Here is a 27,259-nt window from a genome sequence, read left to right as displayed (position 1 = left end):
TACATTAATATGAAATCAAATAAAAATAAAAAATTAGAATTCTGCAGCTTGGGCATGTGTCCTCCAAAGAATGTTTCAAATTTATATTTAAATTTATCTGTCTTAAAGCTCCAGGACCAGCAATATCTTGTGGTGGAAATACTGTCTTCTAACAAAATACAGTTTAATATGGTAGTCTTTACAACAACAAAGAGTTAAACTGCAATGAAAAGCAGTGGTAGCTTGCAATGTCTAACTGAGGGCATCATGAAGAATTCTAACAGGGACGCCTGGGTGGCTCAGTCGGTTAAGCGGCTGCCTTCAGCTCAGGTCATGATCTCAGGGTCCTGGGATCGAGTCCCGCATCGGGCTCCTCGCTCAGCAGGGAGCCTGCTTCTCCCTCTCTCTCCCTCTGCTTGTGCTCTCTCTGTCAAATAAATAAAATCTTTAAAAAAAAAAGAATTCTAACAGAAAAATATAAAAAATGAATTGCCTAAAGGAAGTGTCATGTATTAAACTTACAGTCATTTCTAGGCTGCTCTCTTATTGAGGATAATAAAACCTGTCCCCTCCAACATTTTAAGAAGCATTACATTAAATTTTTTATGGCAATTGGTTTACTTGGCTAGGACACCGCCATTTTCTTTGTTCGCAAATAAACATATTTTCCACAACCTAAGTCACCTTATGCAATGGGTCCTGATAAAATCTGTGGGCTGTGAGAACAGGAGAGAAAGGGAGATAAAGCAGACAGATGAGCACATTTTCTTTAATGTTTGAAATAACGTGAAACACACCAAGAAAAACAAATATGGGTAGCACTGTTCAAAATTTTCAAGTATAACTGCTCTAATGTATTAAACCAATAGTGCCTGACATCAAAAGGTGTGTGTGAGACTAAAATGCACAACACAGACAAGCCCAATTGGAAAAATATAGGACAGAAGACAACAAAAGCATACTTCTAATACACTCCATAGGATCAAAAGACAAATTATAAAATAGTACAGAATCTGCATCAGAGTGAATGTATGTAATTGATTTCAGAAAGAGATAGTTTGTTCAAGCCCAGCGATGGGTATTAAGGAGGGCATGTACAGCATGGAGCACTGGGTGTTCTATGCAAACAATGAATCATGGAACACTACATCAAAAACTAATGATGTAATGTATGGTGATTAACATAACATAATAAAATAAAATTTAAAAAAGTGTACAAGCTTTTGATAATTTTTTTATTAAAGTAAAACAATTTTAGGAATTCTATGAAGTCTGCAGCTTAATTAATTTTTGCGATATAATCACAAGTATGTAACCATGATCCAATTTTCCAATATTTTGTAAATAAAACTATACCACCACCAAGTGTGTGTGTATATATAGATATATATATATGGCTTCTACATCTACAGATGCAGGAATGACCGTAAGTTCAAACATTCACTGAGTACCTAGTATTTAGGCATTGATATTTGCATGCATTATCTCACACAATCCTGTAGAAAGCACATAAGAGGAATACTGTTGTCATCTTGCTCTTTATCCAGGAGAAAAGTCAGGCACAGAGACTTTGCTAACTTCATGGCTAGTAAGTAGGAGAGGATGTAGATCCAGGCAGTCTGGCTCCAGACATGCTCCCTTAACCACTATACATTATTCATTCAATTACATGATGAATATAAGGTAAACTTGAACAGAGGTGATTTGTCATGTGCCCAATGAGAAGTTTACAAAAAATATTTTTTATTAATTTGAACATATACACATTTGGGAATGTAGATACAATTGTCAACTAACTGCAATTTTAATATGTATATATACACATATACATATATATGTATAGAATCACGTTAGGTAAATTAGCATATGTATTAGAAATATTGCCCTTTTTATACTCATGTAACACGAGAGTACAGTCTAGTGGTTCAGCACAAGGACTCTGAAGCCAGACTGGGTTCAAATCTCACGTCTAGCATTTCCTACCCTATGATGTTTGACAAGTTATTTAACCTCTCTGTTCTCAGTTTCATCATATGTCAAGTATATACTACCTACCTTGTCAGGCTGTTAGGAAAAGTAATTGAGTAGAAAGGTGTGAAGGGCTTAGAGCAGTGCCAGGTATATAGTAACTATATACCGATATTAGCTCATACCTTCCCCCCCACCACATGCTTCACTGCACCGTTGGCAGGAGGGGTTCTGCCATCACCAGAGCCCAGCCCTCTGATGCTACGTTTTACAGTATTTCCCCTTCTAAGTTGTTTGAGACACAGAACTTCCACTACTGCCACTGAAATTCTTATCCCAAACCACAATATCCATTCACCTAATATTAGAAATGTTTGATTTGCTATTTAAGAGGTTGTCTGAGCTCTACAATAAAAATACAGCATTGCTTTAAAAATTATCTTTAAAATCCTTTTTTTTTTTTTTTTTTTACAGCACGAGGCACTTGGAATATTCAAGTCAAAATCCCGAATAAATGTTAAGTTAGGGATAAATTTCTTTGCCTTTTAAAAACCCAATTTGTCTAAAAGCATCCAGTGTTGTTCCACGCAAATCTGACTTCCCAAGACAGTAATTTATTGTTCCAAGTAAAATAATTGAAATAACAGAAGCAGAATTTGAGGAGGAAACTCTTTTCTAAGGGATAAAGGATAATTTGGAGGAGATATAATTTGGGAAATGGAGTTATATCTTTAATATTCAGGGATAGTGAAAACAGATCTTGGGCATTTACATTGGTTTTTACCGTAATCATCAGGTTTCATTGTGGAACTTGACATGATAAGTACTCAGCTGCCAAATCCTCACCTAATTTGGGGCTTGTGGATATAACTGAAAGTAGGGGAAACTACCCATGTTCAAGCCAGAATTTTCTGGCGAAATTCTCCATGACATATTTACTATAAAACAGAGGGGAAAGAAGGCAACTCTAAAATCTAAGCACAATTTCGGGGTGCCTGGGTGGCTCAGTCTTTAAGCATCTGCCTTCAGCTCAGGTCATGATCCCAGCGTCCTGGGATCGAGCCCCGCATCAGGCTCCCTGCTCCTTGCCAAAAAGCCTGCTTCTCCCTCTCCCACTCCCCCTGCTTGTATTCCCTCTCCCGCTGTCTCTCTGTCAAAAAAATAAATAGGGCACCTGGGTGGCTCAGTTGGTTAAGCGACTGTCTTTGGCTCAGGTTATGATCCTGGAGTCCCGGGATCGAGTCCCACATCGGGCTCCCTGCTCAGCAGGGAGTCTGCTTCTCCCTCTGACCCTCTTCCCTCTCGTGCTCTCTATCTCTCATTCTCTCTCTCAAATAAATAAATAAAATCTTTAAAAATAAATAAAAATCTTTAAAATCTAAGCACAATTTCACTGCTGCCCCCAAAAAACGAAGTTTTCTGTGTGTGTTTGTGAAGTATGTAGAAGTGTTAGTGTGTATTCTAGCATGATAGTCAAACTAATTAGAAGATACCACTCATTATTAGAATGTTCTTTTTTTTTTTCTTTTTTGGTCACAAGTTTGGTAACTGAGATACTAAGTCCCAGAGATGCCTGGGCCACTGTTACAAGCCCACTTCATGTTCTATCAACTCTTGACCTGGTTAAGACTTCCTACTCCTAATGAACCCAATTCAGTGACGTTAACAGAGGTCAGCACATTTACTAAGTACTGCAGTTTGCTTTAAAATAACTCTCTGGAGACTATCCTGAGGTGGGGGGATGCAACACCAAAAGAAAAAAAAACTTTTTTTCCCCCAAAACGAGAGGTCTACCTGACTAGCCCCAAATTGACTGTTATTCTCTAAGGGTTTTCTGCAGGATACCTTGGTTTATACTTCAAACAATGTGGAAGATTTAATCATGTAACTTAATTTTTTTGCTTGTCTTATTGAGTAAGGGACAGGTATGGTTAGGAGGAAGAGACAGGTAGGGGGGAGACTCGAATTTTCTTTCAACCATAAGATCACTAAGTAGATGAAGTAATAGATTATTGCATATTGTCGATAACTGTAAGTTCAGCTTCATAGGTTATATAGCTTAGAGAACATAATCATATAATTTATCAACCAAACTGGGATATTTTTGATAGCAAAAAAGGGAAAATATTAATAATTATGCCAGAAAAAAACAGGCATAAAATGGGACAATGTGGCTGGCTCTAGCAAATCTGGCCACATGGTCATCTCCCAAGAGTTATGCAGATGTACCTACATCAATAAATTCTAAAATGATTTACAAAAGTTGGTAAATTGAATAATTTGATGAGCTTTTTCAGAAATTTTCTGATGAAATTAGCTGCCCATTCATCTCAAGAGTATACTCCTTGGTTTTTTAGTTTGTTATGTCCTTTTCCTATTATTATTTTTGTTTGGAGGGGAGTGTGGAGTTTTTTTTGTTTGGTTGGTTTTATTTGTTTGTTTCATACAGAGTGTATGTTGAAAAAAACCTTTTAACCAGTGAAATTGTATTACTCCTTTGGAAACCGTTCCCAGAGCAATGGCCTGGTTTCTTTTGTAAAGACCATGGGATTTGGGGGCCAGCATATAATGCAAAGGCTAAATTTTAATACCATAAGCTCTGAAGACAGTTCTGCTCAATGGTTAATACCATGGCATTTGGAGTTAGGATTCCTGCACTTTCAAAAAGTGATTTAACTCTCTATGATTTAACACGGAAGCCAGAGCAATCAAAAGGAAAGAATCTACTTATGACACTCTTCAGTTCATAACCTTCAATGGTTCTCCTTTGTCTTTTAGAACCAAAACCAGAATCCCACAAGACACTCTATTCCTGGTCCTTGCCTGTTAGCTCCAGCCTCAACTCCTACATGGCTCTCCTCTATCGCCTCTCTAACCATCCCCGCTTCATTTAAACCAGTGATTTCCAAACTCTGATTTTATCCAAGAGACATTTTTAAGTTGTCACAAGGTGGCAGTGGGGATGGGGGGTATGCTACTGGCATCTAGCTGGTAGAGGTCAGGGATGTTGCTAAACATCCTACAGCACACAAGGCAACATCATTCATCCGCCTCCCATACCCTCCCTGCCCGCAAGAATTATTTAGATCAAAATGTTAACAGTGCAAAGATTGAAGAACCCTTATTTACACCTTTTCTGACACCATGGTTTCCCTAAACCTAGGCCTTGCACACACTATTCTCACTGCCTGAAATATTCATGCTCTTCCCCTTCCCTCACTTCCCTTTTCTTTAATAACTCCTTTTCACCCTTTTGATCATCACCTTTTCAGTGGCTTTCCCAATTTTCCATCCCAGAGGAGTATTACACCCTTTCAAAGAATAATGTAGCACTTAAGAATATTAGTAACAGTTTTACATATACTTATATGTGTTTGATAAACCCACCCCAACGAATCCCAGGTGAGAGGTACCATTTAGCTTGTATTCATCATAGCAGCCCCAACAGCTAGTACAGCCAGGTGAGTTGTCCTGCAACACTGCATTCAGTGTTACTAAATGAACACTTAACAGCCTCACTTACAAAAGGTGAGTAATAGAGTAATTATCTCATTAGGTCGTAAGGACTAAATAATACACATAAACTCTGTAACACTGTTTCTGGATCACAGTAATACCAGAAAGACCGAGCTGTGTGTAGTTTGTGGGCAGGAGAGTGGCTCTATCCGCTCAGTATCAGCCAACACATCCTCTCCCGGGACTCCGGTGGGCTAAGGACTTCTCCCCTCCTCCAAATAGTAACTAACAATTGCTGTGCCTGCGCTTTTCGGCCTCGATTGCTAACCAGGCTACGGGAAGTATTTTCCTTCTTCTCATTGGTCCACCACTGGTCTAATTTCTTCGGTACTGCGCATGTTCCACAGCAGGTTTCTTCCTCCCCGGCCCCGCCCCGTATCCGCCCTAGAGGGGCACATATCTGCCAACACGCCTGCGCGAGCGGGCGTGCCCCGGAAGCAGTTCTTTGGCCCTGTGACACGTAGCAACGGAGTGAGTTCAGGGTCTTAAGCGTTGTTGGGGGGTTTTGGGGGTTGCTGGAGCTGCTGACGCCGCTACCGCCGCTTCCGCGTTTGGTGAGTGTCTCAGGCTTGTGGCACATTGTTCGGCTTCTCTTCACTGTTGTGTGACTCGGCTTGTTGCCGCCGCTCGGCGCCGGGTTCCGGTCATTTCGCTCAGACCCTCACTGCCTTTCAGGCGCTTGCTTTGACGCTGCCCCTGTGCCTCATTCGCGGCCTTCCAGGAGTCCTCCCTTTCCCGGAAGGCCCAGGCTTTATTTTACAAAGAGACAGTCGCCTTGTCAGCAGCAGAGTCTGCCCTGAGGTGAGGAATCGTCTTTGTCGTTGATATCTTAGACCTCCGTGGAACCAGTTCTCCCACGCCCCTTCCCCTAACCAGGGCATATCGGCTCCGTGAAGTGCAGGTGTCTTCCCGGCTCTTAGAGACTAGACGTTTCCTGTGCAGCTCCCACCTGGACCTATCCTTCAAACGCCGTTCCCCCTTCCAGAAGAAATAATTTACTGCCTCCTGAGGCTTTTTGCTTTGTATCGAAATGAAATCAGTAGGACCTTGGGTATAAACACTATTTGTCATTTTTCTTCTCTTTCAGATAATTTGCAATGGCAGGGTTTGATAACTTAAACACGGATTTCTACCAGACAAGTTACAGCATCGATGACCAGTCACAGCAGTCCTATGATTATGGAGGAAGTGGAGGACCCTATAGCAAGTAACTTGTCAGCTTTGACAATATTTAGTCCAGACTGAAGTGAAAGCCGGTGTCCTCGTTGTTTGGTTCTGCCTAAAACTGAACGTGTCACCATGTACCTTGTCAGGAATGTGATTTTTTATAATCTTCCTTCTTCGGGAAGGATCTGTGACACTGGTTTGGGTTTGAAGGGATTGCCCTATTTAGAGTTTGGTATCTTCTGCAAAATCTTCAGGTGTGGGGTGGCTGCAAAAGTAGATTGTTAAGAACTGTTTCCTAGTAATAGTATTTCTACATCATTTAGGATATGGCTATTAGCTTCAAGTATCTAGAAGATACCTAGACTACTTCGTCTACAGAACCAGTTAAAAATTTAAAATCTTGTGACGGCTAGTTTAAGAAGTTAAATCAGTCCAAATTTCAGACCTTATCAACATTAATTCAGAGGGCTTAGTGACACTATTTAGCAGTGTAAGCTCTCTGTTACGAATCATCAGGTGATTTCTTTAATAGCAAGTGATAATCATCTTTATTACTGCTCATATCGAAACCTTACGGTCAGTACACGCAGGTTGCCAGTTGTGGATTGAAGAGGGGGACTCAAACCCTTTCGGCCCTGAACTGTTAAGAACAAAACCAAACCCTGACTTTTTAATAGTCCCTGGTGTTAGTGTCAGAAATACGTTAGCTAAGGCTTTCCACCATTCTCCTCTAGGACATCATATTCTTAGTTTCTTAGGACCTTAAAGATAATCTCATCAGTCATTTCTGATACCAGGGTGGCTTAACCTTTTTTAGATGGTTCCAGGCCCCTTCAAGAATCTTACAGAAATGATGCGCCTCTTTCTGAGATATAAATCATACACTCAAATGCCCACATAAATATGCATATTACTGCACAGTTGATGTGCCATCTGATGTTCATCTATGAACCCTGAATTAAAAACCTCATGAAGGGTCTCCCACAATAAGGGCAAGGGAAGGTTGTGTATTGAATCAATCTGAGAGAAACATGTAGTAGTAGAACATGTTTGAATTAATATATCTGAATGAAAGTGCCCAAGAATTTAAAAAGCAAAGCAAAACTCAAATTCAGCCCTCAGTATGGTCTGTCTTACATAAGCTGTACTTTTTACACCCTTTGCCCCCTTAAGTCTGCTTAATTTGATATATTCCAAAGCTGTTTTCCCCCTAAAACCTAACACATTGAACAGTGGGAGTGAGCATGTGAAAAATACTGTGAATCAGTTGTTTGTTTGTTTTTTTTTTTTTTCAGTTACATTCTCTTATATTCTATCAGGGATTTGTCTTTTTTGAACAATTAACTGGGCAGAATTGGAAAAATTGTGTTGAGAAATCTCCATTTGTTTATTTACTTAAAAATGTTTTTTGTTTGTTTGTTTTAATCTGTGTATGAGAGGAAAATGAATGAAGGATTGGGTAGAGTGCAGCCAAAGGGCTTTGGAAAACCTGTGTCTGTATGCAGGCGTGTTTTTTAACTAAATGATATTTGGACTCCACAGAACTATTACATTTAGATCGTAGCCTCCTAGGTTTATTTATCACTGCCTTTCTTTTCTGTCCTGTCTGTGTTTGCATCACCTAAACATGTGACTTATCTTTTCATTCCAGATATCATCCTCTCATTTCAGTTTTCCATAGGGAGGTTGTTTAGATATTCTTTTGCTAAATATTCTTACAATCCCATTGCAACCAGATCATGTGCCAGTAACCATTGCTTCAGTATAATGAAGTTTTATTGCAGCTGCTTATATACCCATTATTGCCAATTAACAAATTGGAGTTGATACATGAAGCCTAGGAAAACAGGAAGCTTAATGTATTAGCAGTAATAATTGGGTTTCTTTTATATTTATATATAAATATATATTTATATATATAAATTTATATATATATTCATATAACAACATTTATATATTCATATAACATTTATATATTCATATATAAATTTTATATTTATATATAATTTATATATATTTATATATTCATTTATATAAATTTATATATTTATATATAATAAATTTATATTTATATATTCATATAACAACAACAAAAAGTAAAAGGCCCTTTGATCTTAATCTGTTGAGTTTTATGATTGCCCCATTGGACAGGTCCCACACTGTATGCTAGATATGCCTGTAAAATGCCAACTACATATTTTTAAAGTATTTAAAGCTAGTATTTTTTCATCTTTGACTTAACTGATAAATACCTATATGGAATACAAGGTTGATTTAGTCTCTAAAGATCATGTCTATACATGCTGTGTTCTAATTTAAACCCAACAGGAGCAAGCCATGAATTTTCCTGACCAGGTCCTTCCAGAAAAGGAAAACAGGAAAATTCCATGGTGTTGTCTTTCTCACCTTGCATCTTAAAGAAGGAATGATGGTAACACTTTTAAAGCTGTCATCTGCTTGTAGTAATTCTCTTCCTTACATGACATTTATAAGTCTATATGAGCAGTTCTAAAATGTGGACTGCAGACCCCAGAGGATCCTTGAGACCGTTCAGGGAGTCTTTAAGGTTAAAACTATTATTGTAACAATGCTAAGACACTACCTTTTTAGATGTGTTGACATTTGTACTGATGTTGTAAAAACTGATTGGTAAAACTGCTAGTACCTGAATATGAATCAAGACAAGGGCATGAGATTGTTCTAGTAATCATTGTATTCTTTTTTAGTATATGTGCTGCCTAAGCGAGAAGAATATGTAATCATTGTATTCTTCATTGCCACACACTTGCTGGGGTGTGGAGGGAACCAGTTTCATTTAAGATAATAACCAGAATTCATTTAATTCATTTCATTTCTTTCATTTCCTTGATGAAGCAGTAAAAATTATGATGCTATTAAATCCTGACCCTTCAGTACACACATACTAAAAATATTCTGTGTGACAAAATGGGAAACAGTCATAAAGCACCTCTGCTTCATACTAAAGTACAATGATTATCTCGAGGAAAAGCCCCTGTGCAACATCAGTCGCAGACTGTATCAGCTGCTTTTCATGAAAACCATTTTTATTGGAAGAAACATCCCGACAGACAAACTATAGTTATTTAGACTTGAGTACTGGGCAGATACTTTCTCAAAGATGAAATAATTGAGCTTCTTACTTCAAGAAAGAATTGACAGTATGTGTAGCCCATGGTTAAATTCAAGTTTTCAGGTAAAAATGAGGATTTGGGAAAACTGTGTCCATTACTGTGAACTTGTCAGCTTTCCAGTAATTAACCATTTTTCTGATGAAATCATTGGTGATACTAACAAATGTGATTTTCCTATATTTATACTTCATATATGTTTTTCTATTAAATATGTCAATGTTTGGAAGAGCTATATTACACTAACATTTTCTAAATCAGCAGTGAATGTTACGAAATAATACATGAGTAAAAAAAGGATCCATTCAAAGTGCAAGACAGATTGGTGTATTCTAATGTAACAGTATAAAAAGTTTATTAGTATTGTTCCATTTTCTATGTTGCAAGTTAAGTTTAAAAAACTACCACTTTGAGTTTTGATGTAGTATGAAAAGAATATTTATGATAATCCGAAAAGATTGTTAAATAATATTCCAACTATTTGTCTGCAACACTAGATTTTCTTCAGCTATTTCAACTAAAACAATACATCACTACAAATTGAATGCAAAACCAGGTATAAGAATTTGTAGCTTTCTGTTATTAAACCAGATGTTAATGAGATTGTCAAAAATATGATACGGTGCCACTTTTCTCAGTAATTTTTCATAAAAATTTATGCTGATATGTAACAGGTTTGTTACTTTGAATTAATATTTTAAACATTCCTGTTTTAATTTGTAACGTGATAAATATTGCCAGATATAGTCCACATAAATAAAAAAACCTTTGGGGTTCTCAGTAATAAATTTTAAGGGTATAAGGGGATCCTAAGAGCAGAGAGTCTGTACCATTCTTTTTGGTTTTTCTGTTGCATACATATTCATATTCTGTCTCTTTCTGTGTGAGAGCGAGAGAATAAAATGTAATCTGTTTATGCAGATTGTAGAAGCCTCCATATGGAGCTTTTCTAGCTGTTTCATAAACTTGGAGGTAGATCTGTGATACATTCTAACAGATCAACACAATAGCATACTAAATCAGAAAATATTAGTTCTTGTTCTAGTTCATTTCAACCATCTAATCCTGTGGCGTGTGTGTGTGTGTGTGTGTGTGTGTGTGTGTGTATTTACATATAAAATGCATATAAAATCAACATATTTGCATATAAAAACAACAGGGGAAAGGTATATATGGAAAAAAGATACTATAACTCTCTCCATAATGTAGGATTTGGGAGTTGATTTTTATTATGATTGTTACGAGTTGGCCACTGGAGTCAAAAAGTCTAGTTTTGAATCCTGGCCCCACCATAGGCAAAATCATTTCCCCCCAAATATCAGTTTCTACATCTCTGTAATGGGAAGGATGATAAAATCAACCTCCTAAAGTTGTAGTGAGGTAATAGGATATAATTCCCATTAAACACTTGACACAGTAACATTCAAGTAGGTTATATGTATTTTTGGAAATTTTTAGTAGTTAATATATACCTATATGTTACATATAACATTTTAGAATGAATTCATTTTTTATTTTCTTAAAGATTTTATTTATTTATTTGACAGAGAGCACAAATAGGAGGAGCAGCAGAGGCAGAGGGAGAAGCAGGCTTCCCGCTGAGCAGGGAGCCCGATGCAGGGCTTGATCCCAGGACCCTGGGATCATGACCTGAGCTGAAGGCAGACGCTTAACCGACTGAGCCACCCAGGTGCCCCTAGAATGAATTAATTTTAACAAATAGTAAATGTACAACACTTTAAGGTGCAGAGGTTTTTAATATGAAAACAAGTCTTACACTTCCCTGTTTCCAGGTCCTTTTATCTATTTAATTATATGTGTTATACTATGTTATGTTATACCTAAACCTGTGTAATTGTACGTATTATACGTAATGTATGTACATATATATAAAATACATGTATACAAGTATATACATACAGATACATTCTAAAAAGTACCATTACAGTGGGCACATATGGTATATACTGTTCTGAACATTGGGTATTTTTAATTCTGCCTACTGAGTGTTTTTTGATTATCATTCCTTATTAGTACACATAAAAGTACCTCATCCCTTTTAACAGGCGCATAGTAGTCTATGCCCCTATTACAGTATATTTACTTCTAACTGTTCGTATTGTTTTTTATTTTTTGCTATTAAAGTAGTGTTTCATCGAATTCTATGTTACTATATAGCCAGAAAAATAAATAGCATTTTTTTAATCTTGGATTGGACTAGCGTGTCTCAGTGTCTGAGCTCTCCAAAGGGCTATGTGTAGTTGAAATTTTGCCATTACTTGGATTTGCTTTTAATCAAGATGTTCAGTTAATTTAAAAATTAGATTTAATTTTAAAATCTCAATATTCATGGCAGTCATTAGATTTTATATTTGTCAGGAGGGAACTATAAAATTTTTAAGGGTGATTAAACTAAAAGGTCTTTAAGGCTTCTCAGTTCTTTTTAAAAATATCTTTTAGGGGCTTCTGGGTGGCTCAGTCGGTTAAGTGTCTGCCTTTGGCTCAGCTCGTGATCCCAGGGTCCTGTGATCGGGCTCCCTGCTCAGTGGGGAGTCTGCTTCTCCCTCTACCCCTCCCCCTGCTTGTGCTCTTGTACCCTCTCTCTCAAAAATAAATAAAATCTTTAAAAAAATAAAAATATCTTCTAAAATAACCTAACATACTAAAATAAAATTAAATTTAAAAAAATTAATTATTTTACTCTGTATTTCTTACTGTGTAATGAGATTAGTCCCGTTGATAGGTGAGCCATATTTTTTCCCAGAACATGGTAAAACAGGTTTTTAAAGATACTGCTTCAGCATCCTTCTGTGCCCGTTATTTTCATCATTAAAATAGCCTTGGTAAAGTCTCTTTTTCTGCAATGCAGGATTTACTATAGCACATATCAAATGAGACAATAGTTGTATACCTACTTTGAAAACTTAAAAGTGCTCTTGAAATGCAAGATGTACTAATAATGTTTTGTTATATTGGGAAAGCTTTCACAGAAAGAGGCTTGAATTTTTCTACTCTATTTGAAATTGGTGCTCGTTCTTGAAAAGATTTACCCACTTGCAAAAAATAACATACTACAAAGAGTAAAGAAGAATGAAGAATGATTACGTTCAATGGAGATCCAGACCACAGTGGAAAATTACATAGCATGTAGTACAAAGTCTGTCATGTTACGTTTTCATTCATAGTCTTAGGCATCAATTGTATTTCACGGCTATCTTCATATTATATATACTTACTGGAGGGGGAGAAATAGATAAAATTCTTAAGTGTTCATTTGTTGACCACCTAATTTTTTAAAAGTTTCATAGTTTGTAAAATGCTTAAGCTCAGTGTGAGTGTTGGCATCATCAGGAAGGTTCTCTAAAAAGCACAACTTACCATTGTAGATAATCAGATAGGTCTTAGTTACCATTTCAACACCATTTACGAAAACTGGCAAAGTAGCTGTTCTAGGAATTGCATGACTGTGACTCTCTAGCTCTCAGAGATATCCACTGTTGACATAATTCTGAGAAATGTAACTTTGATTTACAGACAGTATCCTGGCTATGACTACTCGCAGCAAGGCCGATTTGTCCCTCCAGACATGATACAGCCACAACAGCCATACACCGGGCAGATTTTTCAGCCAACTCAGGCGTACACTCCAACGACATCTCAGCCATTCTATGGAAACAACTTTGAGGATGAGCCACCTTTATTAGAAGGTAGGATTGGTTGCAACAGTTTATAGTATTCTGTAGTGTCCACCTGGTCGTGAAAATATATCTTGGTTTGGAGAACTTGTCCTTTCCTTTAAAAGAATAATATAGAAAAAAAGAGATATGAAACCACATTGAGCCATAGGGGACCAGATTTTTTAATAGATCTTTATAAAGTGAAATTATGTCAGCGTGTGAGCCTTGACTTTGACTTCACATTACTGATTAAATTCTGTCAGTGGAAGAAATGAAAGGAAAAATAGCATGGTAATGTGATTATTTTACATGGAAGAAGCTGGCAAAACTAGTAACATGACTGAAAAGTATGATGTTTTTCAAATTGTATTCCCATAAAAAAAAAATGTAAACCCATTAAGCCACAGTTCTGTATACTTTTTTGAGGGGGTTGGATACAGTTTCAAAGTCTAATGAAAACTATGAATACTCTTCTCAGAAGAATGCACACCTGTGCATAGAAACATAGTTTCATATACAATTTCATAGCATCTCCAGGTATTCCTGAAGCCCCAGGTAAAGAACCCCTTACTGTGAATGAAGACTGGTATTGAGGACTAACCAAAATGTCTCATATTGCTAGATTCTCTTTTGATGCTGTGTTTCTTTTTGTCTCCTATTGCAGCATAGATTCTGGTAAACTAAAGGTGTGTCACAAATCGTAATTGACTCTCTTCTTTTCCTTTCTTTTAGAATTAGGTATCAATTTTGACCACATCTGGCAAAAAACATTAACAGTGTTACATCCATTAAAAGTAGCAGACGGCAGCATCATGAATGAAACAGATTTGGCAGGACCAATGGTTTTTTGCCTTGCTTTTGGAGCCACATTGTTACTGGTAAGATTTTAGTTTGAATTCTCAGTGTGAGTTTAGAGAACGATCTTTCAGTGTTCCACCAGGAGCCAAGTTTGAGACTCTGTTTATCAGATCTTGCATGTGTTTTGAATGATACTAAGTTGCTGGAATATATACGCATTCATGACTTCTCCATTGATAAAAAATGTCATATATTTAGAAATAATTTTTTGTTCCAAGAAAATGTCTAATTATTAAGGGAAAAAAACAGTTACATGTAGCTTCAGTCCCTCATCAAAATTCCTTCTTTTTAGAAATTGACAACATTTTTTAGCCTATTTCTCTTTTATTTATTTATATATTTTAATGATAGCTTTTTTTTTAAATCTGTGGACTTTGTGTGGTGTTTTGTTATTATAATGGTGCTGGTTGTTACTTTCCTTTATATTATTTTAACTTTTAATGAATTGGAACATTAAAGGACAAGACATTTTACTGCCTATCTCCTACCTCCCTACAAATGTTAAAGTATATTGAAAATGAATAGTTGTAAAGATAATTTGTTAATATTTGTTGTATTTTATCTTATGTCTCTGAATTAGAAGAGATAAATGATGTAATGGATAGAAGATGGGATTTTTTTAAATTTTTTATTGTTATGTTAATCATATATTGCATCATTAGTTTTTGATGTAGTGTTCCATCATTCATTGTTTGTGCATAACACCCAGTGCTCCACCCAGAATGTGCCCTCTTTAATACCCATCACCAGGCTAACCCATCCCCCCAACCCCCTCCCCTCTAGAACCCTCAGTTTGTTTTTCAGAGTCTGTCGTCTCTCATGGTTCATCTCCCCCTCCGACTTACTCCCCTTCATTCTTCCCCTCCTGCTAGAAAAAGATGGGATTTTTAGTAAGAAAAGCTGGGCATCAGTTCAGTGCTCCTGCTCTGTCCTGGAGCAAGCCGTTTCATCCTTCAGCTCCCTCTGATAGATAATCCTATGATTCCCATCTCACAAGATTGTTTACAGATTATAACCAAGGTGGTTATATGAGGACCCTGAAAAATTTTAAAGCGCTGTACGTGTATGAGGTTTTATTATTTCTACGTTAGTGAGTCCATTGGTGAACTCAGCTGAACCTTTTGAAACTTCTACACTCTCATTTATAAATAGTGAGTCTAACAAAAATGATGAGAATTTTTCCATGTAACGTAATCTTTAGACGCATTCTCATGATTGAGTTTTAAATGTCCAGAATCTGACAAACCAGGAAGTTTTTAAAATCTTCTCTGGACTGATTTTCGTCACAGTATGACCTGAATACAATGTTTGTTCATATATCATGACTGAGAGTACTGTGACAGCAAGTTACCTAACTTATACTGTCTTAAGTCTGTTCATTAATGTCTTTTACAACAGCATAATTAAGTTTTCTTGTTTTTTTGTTTGTCAAAAGACTGTATAAATCCACCAACAATTTGGAAAAATAATGAAAGAAAAATATATCTTCCATTATATTTCTCTTGCTTGTTAATCAGTTTTCTTTTCTCCTCCGCTTCCCACAGAACCACAGTGTCCTGCTTATCTTGCCTTCCTTTCTCTTAGCTTCTTTAACAGCCTTATAAAGTGAATGATGAAATTGTTTCTGCTGTTACAAAGATTGCAACTACGACTACCAATGAGAGTAAATTGCTTCGGGGCAATTTTGGTGCTATTAGCTGCTTTCAAGTAATATTAGATATTTTCCAAACATTCTGCAGGGCTTTCTGTCTTGTCTCTGTAGTTTATTTGCTTAAAATCAGCTAGATTTCTTTTTAGAAGTCTACTACTTAAAGGTGATTGTACCATGATTTTGTATCTTTATTTGCTGAATTGCTCAAATACTAACTGGAAAATGAAAAACCAAATATCTATGTATTGGGAAGTAGATACTTCAGATTTCTTGAGAGAGATATAAAAGACAATCTGTGTTTTACTCTTCTGCATAAAGAATAGATGCCTCTATAGATTTTGATGCTTACAAATTGAATATCTTCTTACATGCACCATTTTAGGTGAAATAAGACCAAAAAGAACTTACTTTCTTCCCCTTAACCTATAATCTTTTTTTTACCCATAGGCTGGCAAAATCCAGTTTGGCTATGTATATGGGATCAGTGCAATTGGATGTCTAGGAATGTTTTGTTTACTAAACTTAATGAGTATGACAGGTGTTTCATTTGGGTGTGTGGCAAGTGTCCTTGGATATTGTCTTCTTCCCATGATCCTACTTTCCAGCTTTGCAGTGATATTTTCCTTGCAGTAAGTACTGATCTTTATTTTGGGTATTGATTGACCAGTTCTCTGTAATAGGATTTATCTCACCATCAGTTTAAGATTAATCACTGATTCAGCAAACATGAGCTATAGTGCCTGTTGTGAATGAGGTCTATACTACATGCTTTTCAGTGGTGAACAGTGGATCTGAGAATACATTTTAAAATCTTTTATACCATCTCTGCTTTTATCTGTAAAAAAGAATTTCACTACTTTTGTGTTTACTTACCAGTGTCAGTAAACCGAACAGTGGTGATTGTTAACTAAAATATTGCATGAAAAATTCAGGTGGTTAAAATTATACTTACCGTCTTTGATATTTTTTAGACTGTGTCTGGTTTCTTAAAGATGTTGGGCATATGCTAAGTGAATGAATAATAAACACATACTCTGTGTTTGGCAGCTTTTTAGCTGAAAGCAAAACATTCTTTTTATGGGAAGAGGCTGTTACTAGCCTGCCATGTTCTCAGCTGTACTTGTAAGCAGTTTTAAATATGTAATTGTTAAATAACATTTTAGGTAAGGTTAAAAAGAAAGGTGTAAATTCCTGTTGATGAATTCTCTCCTCTTGGCCAGTGAGCAGGTTCTCGCTCAACAGTTCAGGCTCCTCCTTGTGGCTAGTGCGAGGCACAACCAGTGATGGGCATTGGTTGCACTGAAGAAAGGAGAGGTGGAGGGGAAGAGCATGCATCAGCTGTTTGATGCTAGGCATTTGGCAAGATGATGGATTCACAGTGTTCTTGATTTGTGTAAAAACGCTTCAGATTTTGTGTAGAAATTGTTCCACTCTTTTCATTTATGGAGATTGGTACATATATATTTGAATTGTACAAAAGAGACTTTCTCCCCAAGCGGTATTTTCTCACCAGGGCAGTTTTGCTCTCAGGGGCCCTCAGGCAGTGTCTGGAGGTAATTGGTTTTCGTAGCTGTGGGGCGTGCAGAGCTGCTACCGGTACCTTACAGCTAAAGGCCAGGGGTTCTGCTCAACCACCTAACAATGCACTGAACACCCCTTCACAGCAAAAGTGCATTCATCCCAGGTTGTCAGTAATGCCAGAGTTGAAAAACCTAGCTCCTCTGGTAACAGGAGCAAAATGTAATTATAAATGAGCTTTTTCTCACTTCATTGAATGTGGATGTGAATAATTGAGCATCATTGAATTCACTGTGAGGTACCTTATTTTAAGATTTGAAAAAAAAATCTTGATCTTTTCTGCAGATGTGTACAATGTGGATTTAAAATGCCTTTTTTTAGAATTGGTTGTTGTTGTATTCTTACATAACTAATCTCATCTACTGCCTTTTTCCCCCTCCCCGTTTTTCCTTGTCGGTTACAGAGGAATGGTAGGAATCATTCTCACTGCTGGAATTATTGGATGGTGTAGTTTTTCTGCGTCCAAAATTTTTATTTCTGCATTAGCCATGGAAGGACAGCAACTTCTAGTAGCATATCCTTGTGCTTTGTTATATGGAGTCTTTGCCCTAATTTCCGTTTTTTGAACTGAATTTATCTGGCATGTGGACATCATTGGGCCAAAAAGGACTTTGAACTCTTAAATTGGACCAGCGAACTGCTACAGTGCAACTCTCATGCAGACCTAACATTTGACTGTTGGAGCAATGGAAGTAAACATGTATCTTTTGTTCATTTTTATAGAACTTTTGAATACTATGTTTGATTTGTCTGCAGTATGACTAGCTTTAAGTGTTTGTGCTTATACAAATAAGAAGTGCTATTTCTCTCCTGTTCCTGCAGCCTTTGAAAAACAAATTTTTTCCTTGCAAATTACATTAAGATGTTTTTAATAGATTTTTATCAACTGTGGGAAACTAACCACAGAGGTAATAATCTTTCTTAGAAACAGCCCAGTCTTAGTTAAGAAGACAGGAGACTTATTGCAGAAATATTTTTCCGAGGGATTAGGAAAGAAAAATTGCCTATATTCTCGAGTTAGATGCACATGAAGCAAAAAGTGATCCCAAAGTAGAATTTACGAGTTTGCACTCCCAAAATTTGACATTCCTTTAAATTATCTCATGGAGTTTTTGCTAAAATTTAACGAGACAAGAAGTTCATAGTCTGCTTTATTGTAGACAGGAAATGTGAACACCTGTTAAGATTAGCATTAACTAAACCATAGTGACCCAGACTGGCCACATTAATGTTCATAGTTGGATCTGCATATTTCCTAGGAAAAAGAAAATCATTAACCTTTTTTTGAGAAAAATATTTAAAATGTCACAATTTTAGTACTGCAGTTATCAATGTAAAATGCATTTGATGCTTAGTAATTAAAATTTTCCCAATTTTAACTGCTGTTGAGTTGACTTTTGCTGTTTTCAGTATCACATTTTCTTTAACTAGGTTCTGGTTTTAACTTGTATTCCTGATTTATCCTAAGTTTTAAGAACAGAAATCATTTAGTATAAAAATCAGAAAAAAAAAGGATTAAGTGAAAGGCAATTTGAGTTACAACATTATTTCCTTGTATTAAATTTATTTGGTTAATGTCGTGCTCTCTTGCCAGAGAATCTGTAGGAAAATGCTGTATCCTGTATTTTGATCATTTGCTTTTTCTGAAAAAACTGCCTCTGATTTTGGACAAGCTCAGTTACACTTATGAGAAAGGTGCCCTGTGGGGAGGAAAGTGTTGCCTTTTTTAAAAAAGGAGAATTTTAGACTAAGAAAACACCAAACTGATGTTAATTGTTGGTTTTAAAGGTAGTGTTCAGTCAAAAAGGAGGTTAATTTAATAAACATATTTCTTATAAGATCATGATTTCTAATCTCTGGAATCATGTAAATTTGTTTTTCTTCATTAATACTTAATCTTCTAGAGGAATCCTCTCAGTAATACTTCATTTCTGGCTGGGTTTTCAAACTTACCAAAGTGTTTTAGAATATTTTTTATTGTAATCCGTGGGTAGCATCTTTTTTGCCTCTTTCAGTTTAGTTTTATAAATACACTAATCTTGTTAAGGCAGATATAATGTGTGCCTTCTGTTAATATCCAGTTTTTCCTAATGAACAGGATAGATGATGCTTTGGGAATTAAATTTTCTCACTGTTGATTAATCTCAGACCATTAATCTTCAGCCAGATTCCCCAAATTGTTTTCTTATTTTTTGCCTCTCCCACCCCCAAGATAATAATTTTTAATTTAAATCAATGTTGAGAGATTTTTGTTGTTAGTTGTCTTATTTAACTCCAAAGTGATTAGGTACAGAACCATCTTATATAAGCAGTTACTCTGTCAAAACAGCTATACAGTGGAGTTGTGTTTAATGCAAGAACTTAGTTTTAGAGTTTGGTACCTGAAGAGTCATGTATAGCCAAAGTTTCCCTTCTAAAAAAATTTTTCTTTAAAATACAATGTATGTAGTTGTATTTATGCATACTTTAAAAGCTGAAAAACTATTTCAAAAAGCTATGTGTGGTGAATTTTTTCTGTGGCATTGTAGTAGATTTTTGTTTCCACAGTGAAGTTCCAGGACGAGCATCTAGCTTACTTTTAGGGCCCGTTTTGTACCAAAAACATACACATACTAGTAAATACTAGAGAGAGCCGAGCATAGCTACAGGCTCCCTTAGTGATTGCTCCTGAGTAACAAACTCACTGTGAAGGGGTTTTCAGGCTCTCTCCCTCAGGCTACGGTGTCGTTTGCTTATGCATGCCTTTATGCCAAGGACAGACAGTTGCTTTTCTGTATGGTATACGTGTATATTTTATGACTTTTAATACCATGTTAGAGTGCCATTTTTACCAGTGGGTGCTTTAAAGAGCTATATAACTAGGCCTGTAGGAATAGGCATTCTTTCTCCAGGTACTGTTATAAAGATAGTGCAAAATTCTATAAATCGTAAAATGCTACCTGTTGTCACATACTATGCATCCAATCAAAGAGAATTTTAAGAAATGTATCTAATGACATATTTTGGGTAGAATTTAAGGACTGCGCATTTGACGTTTTGCAAGTTTATTTGTAACCTTAATGGGCATTGCTCAACTCAAATATACTCCAAATCTAGGAAGGACAGTTATCTCCGAAGCTCAAATTATACAATTATTTTTATAGTATTTGTTACCTACAAAAGAGCCTTTCCTTTCTGAAATTAGGCACTTTTTTCCTTGTAAATGGAAGAATTTAGAACTTTGGGCAAAAGGAGAACTATAGAAATTGAAATCTTATCCAATAGGGTACTCTGACCTAGTTGTGGAAAATTGTGGGAAGTCAGGACCACATTTGGAGTTCTGCCTTTTGTCATATAGAGCAGAGCAAATGTAATGACTCAGACAATTTGCTTAACTTGCCCTGTAGCAGAAATTTTATTTTTATTTATATATATCTATATGTATATTTATGTATATATATATACGTGTATGTATGTATATACCTCACAGGTGTTTAGCCTTTCATAAAATATTTCCAAAAGTTTTCCAAGAAATATAGAATGGTACAGATCACAGCATGAAGAATAGCACTGGGTTTTCAAAACTCCATGAGAGCAGGCTTCTACCCAAATAATGCTCCAAGTTAAATCTATCCTCACAAACTATCCCCTGATTCATTTTGTGATGTCATGTCAAATTCTAACTGCTGGTTACCAAGTGATCTCCATTTTTATAAATTCTAATTTATTTGGAAATGAAAGCTTAAAGGATTTATTAAGCAATTTCATCTAATGATATGCTTGTTTCAAAATAGGAACTTTAAGAATGAAACATTTAGAATTTGGCAAAAACAAAGTACTTTTTCAAAGAGTTAAAATAATTAATGGGAGATTCTTTTTTCTTCTCACGATGTATTTAGGATTTGGGGGAAGGAATGGCAATAACAAGATACCAAGGTTTATTGTGAATCCTGTAAGGAAACATTGGATCGTGTGCTTTATGAATAGATAAGAATGATCTATCATTAGCTTGTCAAGAATACGGAGTTTACTTTCAAACAGCCTGAGTAAACGTGTCCTCATCACCACTCTACAATCTGCTATTATTATTTTATACCACCAATGAAGAAATAATTGATTTTTAACTCTACTCTGCCACCATCCAAATTATTGAAGTTTGAATTTTAATATAGCTATTACTTGAATTTCATTAAGCTGCTTTGTTCATTAATAACTAAATATTCATAATTGGGCAGTAGGTAATATAAAACATTAAATATTAAACTATTGATTTCTAGGGATTGGCAGAGTACTTAGTTAAAAGTGTTTTATATTACCAAATGTATATCTCTGAACTGTGACTATGCAAACTGAAGAAAGAAATCTCGTAGTGTACAGTTAGGATTTTTGCATCAAGATAGGAATACTTTTACCCTTGTGCACCAAGTTCCTACTTTAGTTAATGAAGAACATTATCTGCTGATGGAGCACAGTGTCCTTTGTTTGTGCAAATAAATTAAAATGATTACATACTCAAATGAGGACTAATTAAATACAGAGCTGTTCTCCTAATTTAAAAGCACAAATACTTTCTTGAGCACATTAGGTTCTGAAAATCGGATATTACGTTTTGTGTGAGCCTAACTGATTAGGCTTACCTTGCATATATAAATTTGTTTTATTTCTGAAACTACCACTAAATCTGATAGCATGTGGGATGATTAATTATGCATTAAGGTGTTTAAAATAGCTTTTCAACACTAACAGCACAAAAAGAATTTTAAAAATGAGAAGATAATGAAATGCTCAGTATATACATTTAAGATACTTAAAAATTTATATACCTACTTGGCTTACTCTGATTATCTTAAAAGTAGACAAAGCAATATGGTTATTTCATTTTTTTTCTTCAGGTAAATATAGTTCAAAAGTCCTTGTAAAATTTCATGTTAAATTTGCTTATAGTTTTCAGTTTTGTGATCTTTGATAATGTTATAGGTCTTGATAGTCCTTTCTTTAGGCAGCCAATGGTCCTAAAAGTCCTACTTTGTTATATGTGTTTTTTTCCAAAATAGGAATATCTTTATTTCCTTTTCCTGTTACATGCCATCATTATGATAAAGAATAATACCTCTATACGGCAATAGAAAGGAGCAGCGGTTTATTGATAAGATGTTTTAATAGGAATGACCCTCAGAAACATGATGCTAAGAAAAAAAAGCCCTATTATAGGAAAAACCACATATCCATTTATATGAATTTCTAGAAAAGAAACCTGTAGGGACAACAAATTAGTAGTTGTCCAGGGGTAGAAATGGGAATTGATTGTTCAGGAGCAGGAGGGAGCTTTTTGAGTGATCCTGGTTGCACAACTGTATGTTTATTAAAACCATTAAAGGGTACCCTTAAAATGTGTTCGATTTTATGATACGCTGTTAGTATGGAGGGTGAGAGTGGGAGGTAGAGGAAACTGCTAGAACATCTGTATATTTAGAGTTGAAGAGAAAAGAAGGAAGAGGAATCCTAAGATAGATATTCATAGAGGAAAAAACAATAAAGAACTTTTGACCAGAGGAAAAAACATTGAGATACCAAGGAAGAGAGACTGCCACCCGTTCCGAATTTCCCTCCCCACCTAACTCCCTTCAGATTGATTGGTTTGCATTTTAGCAGACCACACACAGGTGTCCTCTTCTCCCCGCCTTGTACCCCCCCAGTGGCTTGTTCCACGTGAATACACACGTGCACACTCCTCTTTTTTAAAATTTTTGTTAAAATCCTATAATGAAATGCATTTTATTAATTTGGTGGTTTTACTGTATTCACAGTGTACAACCATCATCACTCTCTAATTTCAGAGTATTTCCATTACCTCACAAAGAATCCCCACAACCCCCACACTTCTCACTTTCCCACCTTCCATACCCTGGCAACCGGTAGTTATTTTCTGTCTCTGGGTTTGCTTATTCTGGACATTCCATAAGAAGAGAAGCATAAAATGTGGCCTTTTGTTTCTGGCTTCTTTCACTTGGGGTTCTATTGTGGACATCATATATGTTGAACATTGACATTTTCTTCATTCTTTTTCCTGGCTAGATACCATTTTATTAAATGGCCAGAATTTAATTTACTTCAGCAGTGCCCTATTGTCAGACAGTTGGGATCTTTGTACGTTTTTTAACCATTTTGAATAGTGCTGCATTGGTACTGGCATCTTCCATTATTACAGTGCCATATTTGCTTTTTATAGTGCTCAGGTTAATAATTACTTAAATGCAGAATTTATTTTATTCCCTAATAGTTCTGTTTAGTATGAGTCTAGTTTTTGATTTGTTGAAGCATGCAAGTCACATCTATGTTTGTACAAGCATTGCTCTGTGATTCTCTATTACCTCAGCTTTTTTATACTACTCTTAAGGAGTGGGATGTGAACACTGGTAAAAGTATCATGTCGCGCCCACACTTCAAATTATTCCTACATTAGAAGGGAAGACTTCATTCAAACTGAGCTGCTTTTTTTTTTTCTTGCCCATTTAGAAGAGTCAGTCTGACAGTGCCATTTTAAGGTCACTGTTTTTACATAGCTTTTTTTTTTTTTAAAGTTCTGAAATGTGCCCATTTTAATTTCTCCTTCAGTGGATCTTTGTGCTCATCTAATTTACTCATTTCAGAACATCCCTACCATTTAACTCAATTGTGCTTTAATTATATCAGTACTCATGTTTAGAGAGAATATCAAATATATGGTATGATCTGAAAGTGACTCTGCTCAAACTAGGCCTTGTTACCCAATTTGTTCCTGTTTCAATTCCCAGGAGTTGAATTTTATCATGATAGCAGTCATAAAGACTAAAATCAACATCTCTGCTTCAGACATGTGCAGAAATCAGTTATATCAATTTTTATTGAGCTTTAAGAGTTGAATTACTTAATAAAATTATTTAAAATACTTTTCTTTTGCTTGTTTTTTGTTTGCATGGAGTTGTTTGTTTAGAGGGTATTTTTTGCTTTGGTGTTGTATTTATAGTGTTTTATAGCTTCCTTTTTTTTTTAAGATTTTATTTATTTGACAGAAAGAGTGTGAGCACAAGCAGGGGGAGTGACAGGGAGAGGGAGAAGCAGGCTTCCCACTGAGCAGGGAGCCCGATGCAGGCTCCATCCCAGGACCCTGGGATCATGACCTGAGCCAAAGGCAGATGCTTAACTGAGCCACCCAGGTGCCCTATGCCTTGCTTTTTTAAAGCACTTTTTAAAAAAACACTGTTTCTGAACTGTTTAAATGTGGTACATATTTATTACTGCATGAGCAGTCCTATTGAACAGCATCTTCCAGCTTAAATGCCGATTCAGATACTCCTTGCATGTCTAGGTCTGTCACAAGGTCATGCTTAACCCAGGCTCAGTTTTTAACCATCTCTTCAGACTGTATTTTATTCTGACTGGTCTAGGTCACAATCTTCCTCGGATAACATGGCTTTGGCTTTTTTTTTTTTGGCTTTGGCTTTTTCTATAAAAAATTGAATCATATTTATGGTTTAATAAAAGATTAAACTGCATCTACAATGAGAGGAATGTTGTTTAAATATGGCTCTCCTTGATCATCTACTTTGAACCAAAATTAGAATTTAATATTTGACATAAGAGTGGTACTGACTTTCTGTTTTTATTCATATCAGATAAATAAGAGAGAATCATTTATGAACAAACCATGGAACCTCTGTCTTAACCAGGATCCCCCCTAGAGGCAGAACCAGAGCTGAGCTGAGAGCATGAAAGTCAAGACTGAATTGAAGGTGATAGCAGGGAATCTGAGGCCCTAAGAGAATCAGCACGGGGAAGGTTGGAGAGATTGTGCTAACATGTACTAGGAATTTTTTCTACTTATGTTATACGAACAATGATACAAAATTTTTAGTGTATCAGAATACAGCCTATTTACATTATTGGTGTAAAAGCCATGAGTCCTAAAAGTAAATCAAACAGCAGCAAGGTATGTTAATTTTGTAAATCAATTTTGTCAAGAAAGTCATATGTAAAGCAGTTTTTCAACATCCAGGCTACATAAGGCAATTCTTGCTGATACAATCATGTTTGCAGAACCTCTCACAAATTCATTTTAGCCCTAGGGTTGGGAAATTTCTCTTCCTCACTAATTTAAATTGCTCATGCTGCAATTAGAGTTTCAGTCTTCTTGCTCTTTCTTTATTGGAGACGGGCTCAGGTCACCATCCTCTTAAGACTGGGGCAGGGAACCTGTGGTCCCTGGCCAAGATCTGGAAGACAGTATCCATTCAATACCATCCTAATGCTCTTCATTTCATCTGCCCCCTTCCTCTGCCATGCTGGGTGTGCTCTGGCTGCTGGTACTGCTCCAAACATAGTTTTTTCCACATTGGCAATTATAAAATTCAGATTCAGAGCAGAGCTGATGAAATAGTTTCAGAGCTATAAAAAAATAGGTCATCAACATTTTTGAGAGAAATATATCTACTGCCCAGGGTACGGCTTCTATCCTTGCCTTTCTGTCTCTATGCTTTTGGTGTCGAGTTTATTCCAATTCTAGTTGACCCTGATCCAGAAATGAGATGTATTTGTAGCATTTGTTGTGCATGTCAAAGTTTTATGCTGCCTATTCTCAGTTCTTTAACAAAAAAGTAATATTGCTTCTCTAAGTGATGGGGAAAATACTCTTGATCTCTTTTTGCAAGTGATACAGGGAAGAAATAAGGCCCTTGCTTGAAGTTTTCCTGGTTTCCTGGTTCATTGACTGGGGAAATGCTTCCCTGCCTTGCTCAATGAGCTTGTCCCATTGAATGCAGCTCCAGACTATTAAGTTCCTACTGTGAACAAAGTCCTGTTTTTGGCTTCCTTCTTACAAGCTTAAATATTCTCTGCTTTAATGCTTTTACTCACAACTTAACTTTCTTTTTCTGATTGCCCTTGGACTCTTCTCTAGATCCTTCCCAAATTCTTTAATTGGGTAACCCAGCCCAGGACTTGCATGTTTCAGGCACCTAAGTGAAAAGTATCTAAACAGTCACCTGGCACTTCTTTTTGTGTGGCTGAGAATGACATGTTTCATGTGTGCTTTTTCTATGGCGATTTTTTTTTATTGTATTATGACATATGTAGAAAATTTCCCAGAATATAAGTGTCCAGCTAGTGAAATTTTTTTTTAAAGATTTTATTTATTTATCTGACAGAGACACAGCGAGAGAGGGAACACAAGCAGGGGGAGTGGGAGAGGGAGAAGCAGGCTTCCCACTGAGCAGGGAGCCTCTGATGTAGGGCTCGATCCCAGGACCCTGGGATCATGACCTGGGCTGAAGGCAGATGCTTAACGACAGCCACCCAGGTGCCCCATCCAGCTAGTGAATTTTCACAAAATGAGCACAGTCACATGACTGGATCAAGAAACAGACCTCAGAGCGTCTCAGCAGCAGCCCCTCACAGGTCCCCATCCACGTTCTTCCTGTCCTCCCCTGCTGAGTCCGATTTATGACCACTGTGATGGAGCATCACAATCCTGGCAGTTTTTTGTGTATGCTTTTGAACTGTGAGCCGAGAATGGAAAATACATACCTTAGCACTAGCCCTGCTAATCATTGGTGAGACCTTGATTATGTCATTTTGTACTTTAATTTTCTCTCTATAAAATGAAGAACTTGTATGAGATTTAAGGCATTTCACTTCTAAAATACAGTGTATAATATTGTTATATATGTTATGCATATAACTTTTGAGTTGGAAATAAAATC

At 36.3% G+C, this 27,259-nt stretch overlaps 1 protein-coding gene across 3 annotated transcripts; it reads left to right on the top strand.

The window, feature by feature from the left end:
* The first annotated feature begins 5,859 nt into the window (after nucleotides 1-5,859).
* YIPF5 (Yip1 domain family member 5) lies at nucleotides 5,860-18,922 on the top strand. 3 transcript variants are annotated; one of them, XM_028119099.2, is made up of 6 exons: nucleotides 5,860-5,934; nucleotides 6,551-6,670; nucleotides 13,314-13,486; nucleotides 14,189-14,334; nucleotides 16,413-16,594; nucleotides 17,947-18,922. In XM_028119099.2, exons 2-6 carry the CDS (start codon nucleotides 6,561-6,563, stop codon nucleotides 18,107-18,109), a joined length of 774 nt encoding a protein of 257 aa, XP_027974900.1. In that variant the 5' UTR covers nucleotides 5,860-5,934; nucleotides 6,551-6,560; the 3' UTR covers nucleotides 18,110-18,922. The 3 variants fall into 3 exon arrangements, with proteins under 3 accessions (XP_027974900.1, XP_027974897.1, XP_027974898.1); XM_028119096.2 differs by having other exon boundaries at nucleotides 5,902-6,017; XM_028119097.2 differs by lacking the exon at nucleotides 5,860-5,934 and adding an exon at nucleotides 6,026-6,264.
* Nucleotides 18,923-27,259: the final 8,337 nt, after the last annotated feature.

This window comes from Eumetopias jubatus, unplaced genomic scaffold (assembly GCF_037043125.1).
Source record: "Eumetopias jubatus isolate StellerSeaLion01/CBP00866 unplaced genomic scaffold, mEumJub1_p1.0 scaffold_5, whole genome shotgun sequence".
Classification (NCBI taxonomy): Eukaryota; Metazoa; Chordata; class Mammalia; order Carnivora; family Otariidae; genus Eumetopias; species Eumetopias jubatus.
This window is presented reverse-complemented; position numbering and strand designations above follow the sequence as displayed.

Bases quoted from the DNA above. Each gene is read 5' to 3' on its own strand.
- YIPF5 (XM_028119099.2), top strand. From the start codon at position 6,561: ATGGCAGGGTTTGATAACTTAAACACGGATTTCTACCAGACAAGTTAC. The intron at 6,671-13,313 runs GTAACTTGTCAG...TTTGATTTACAG, and splicing joins AGTGGAGGACCCTATAGCAA to ACAGTATCCTGGCTATGACT. The intron at 13,487-14,188 runs GTAGGATTGGTT...CCTTTCTTTTAG, and splicing joins TGAGCCACCTTTATTAGAAG to AATTAGGTATCAATTTTGAC.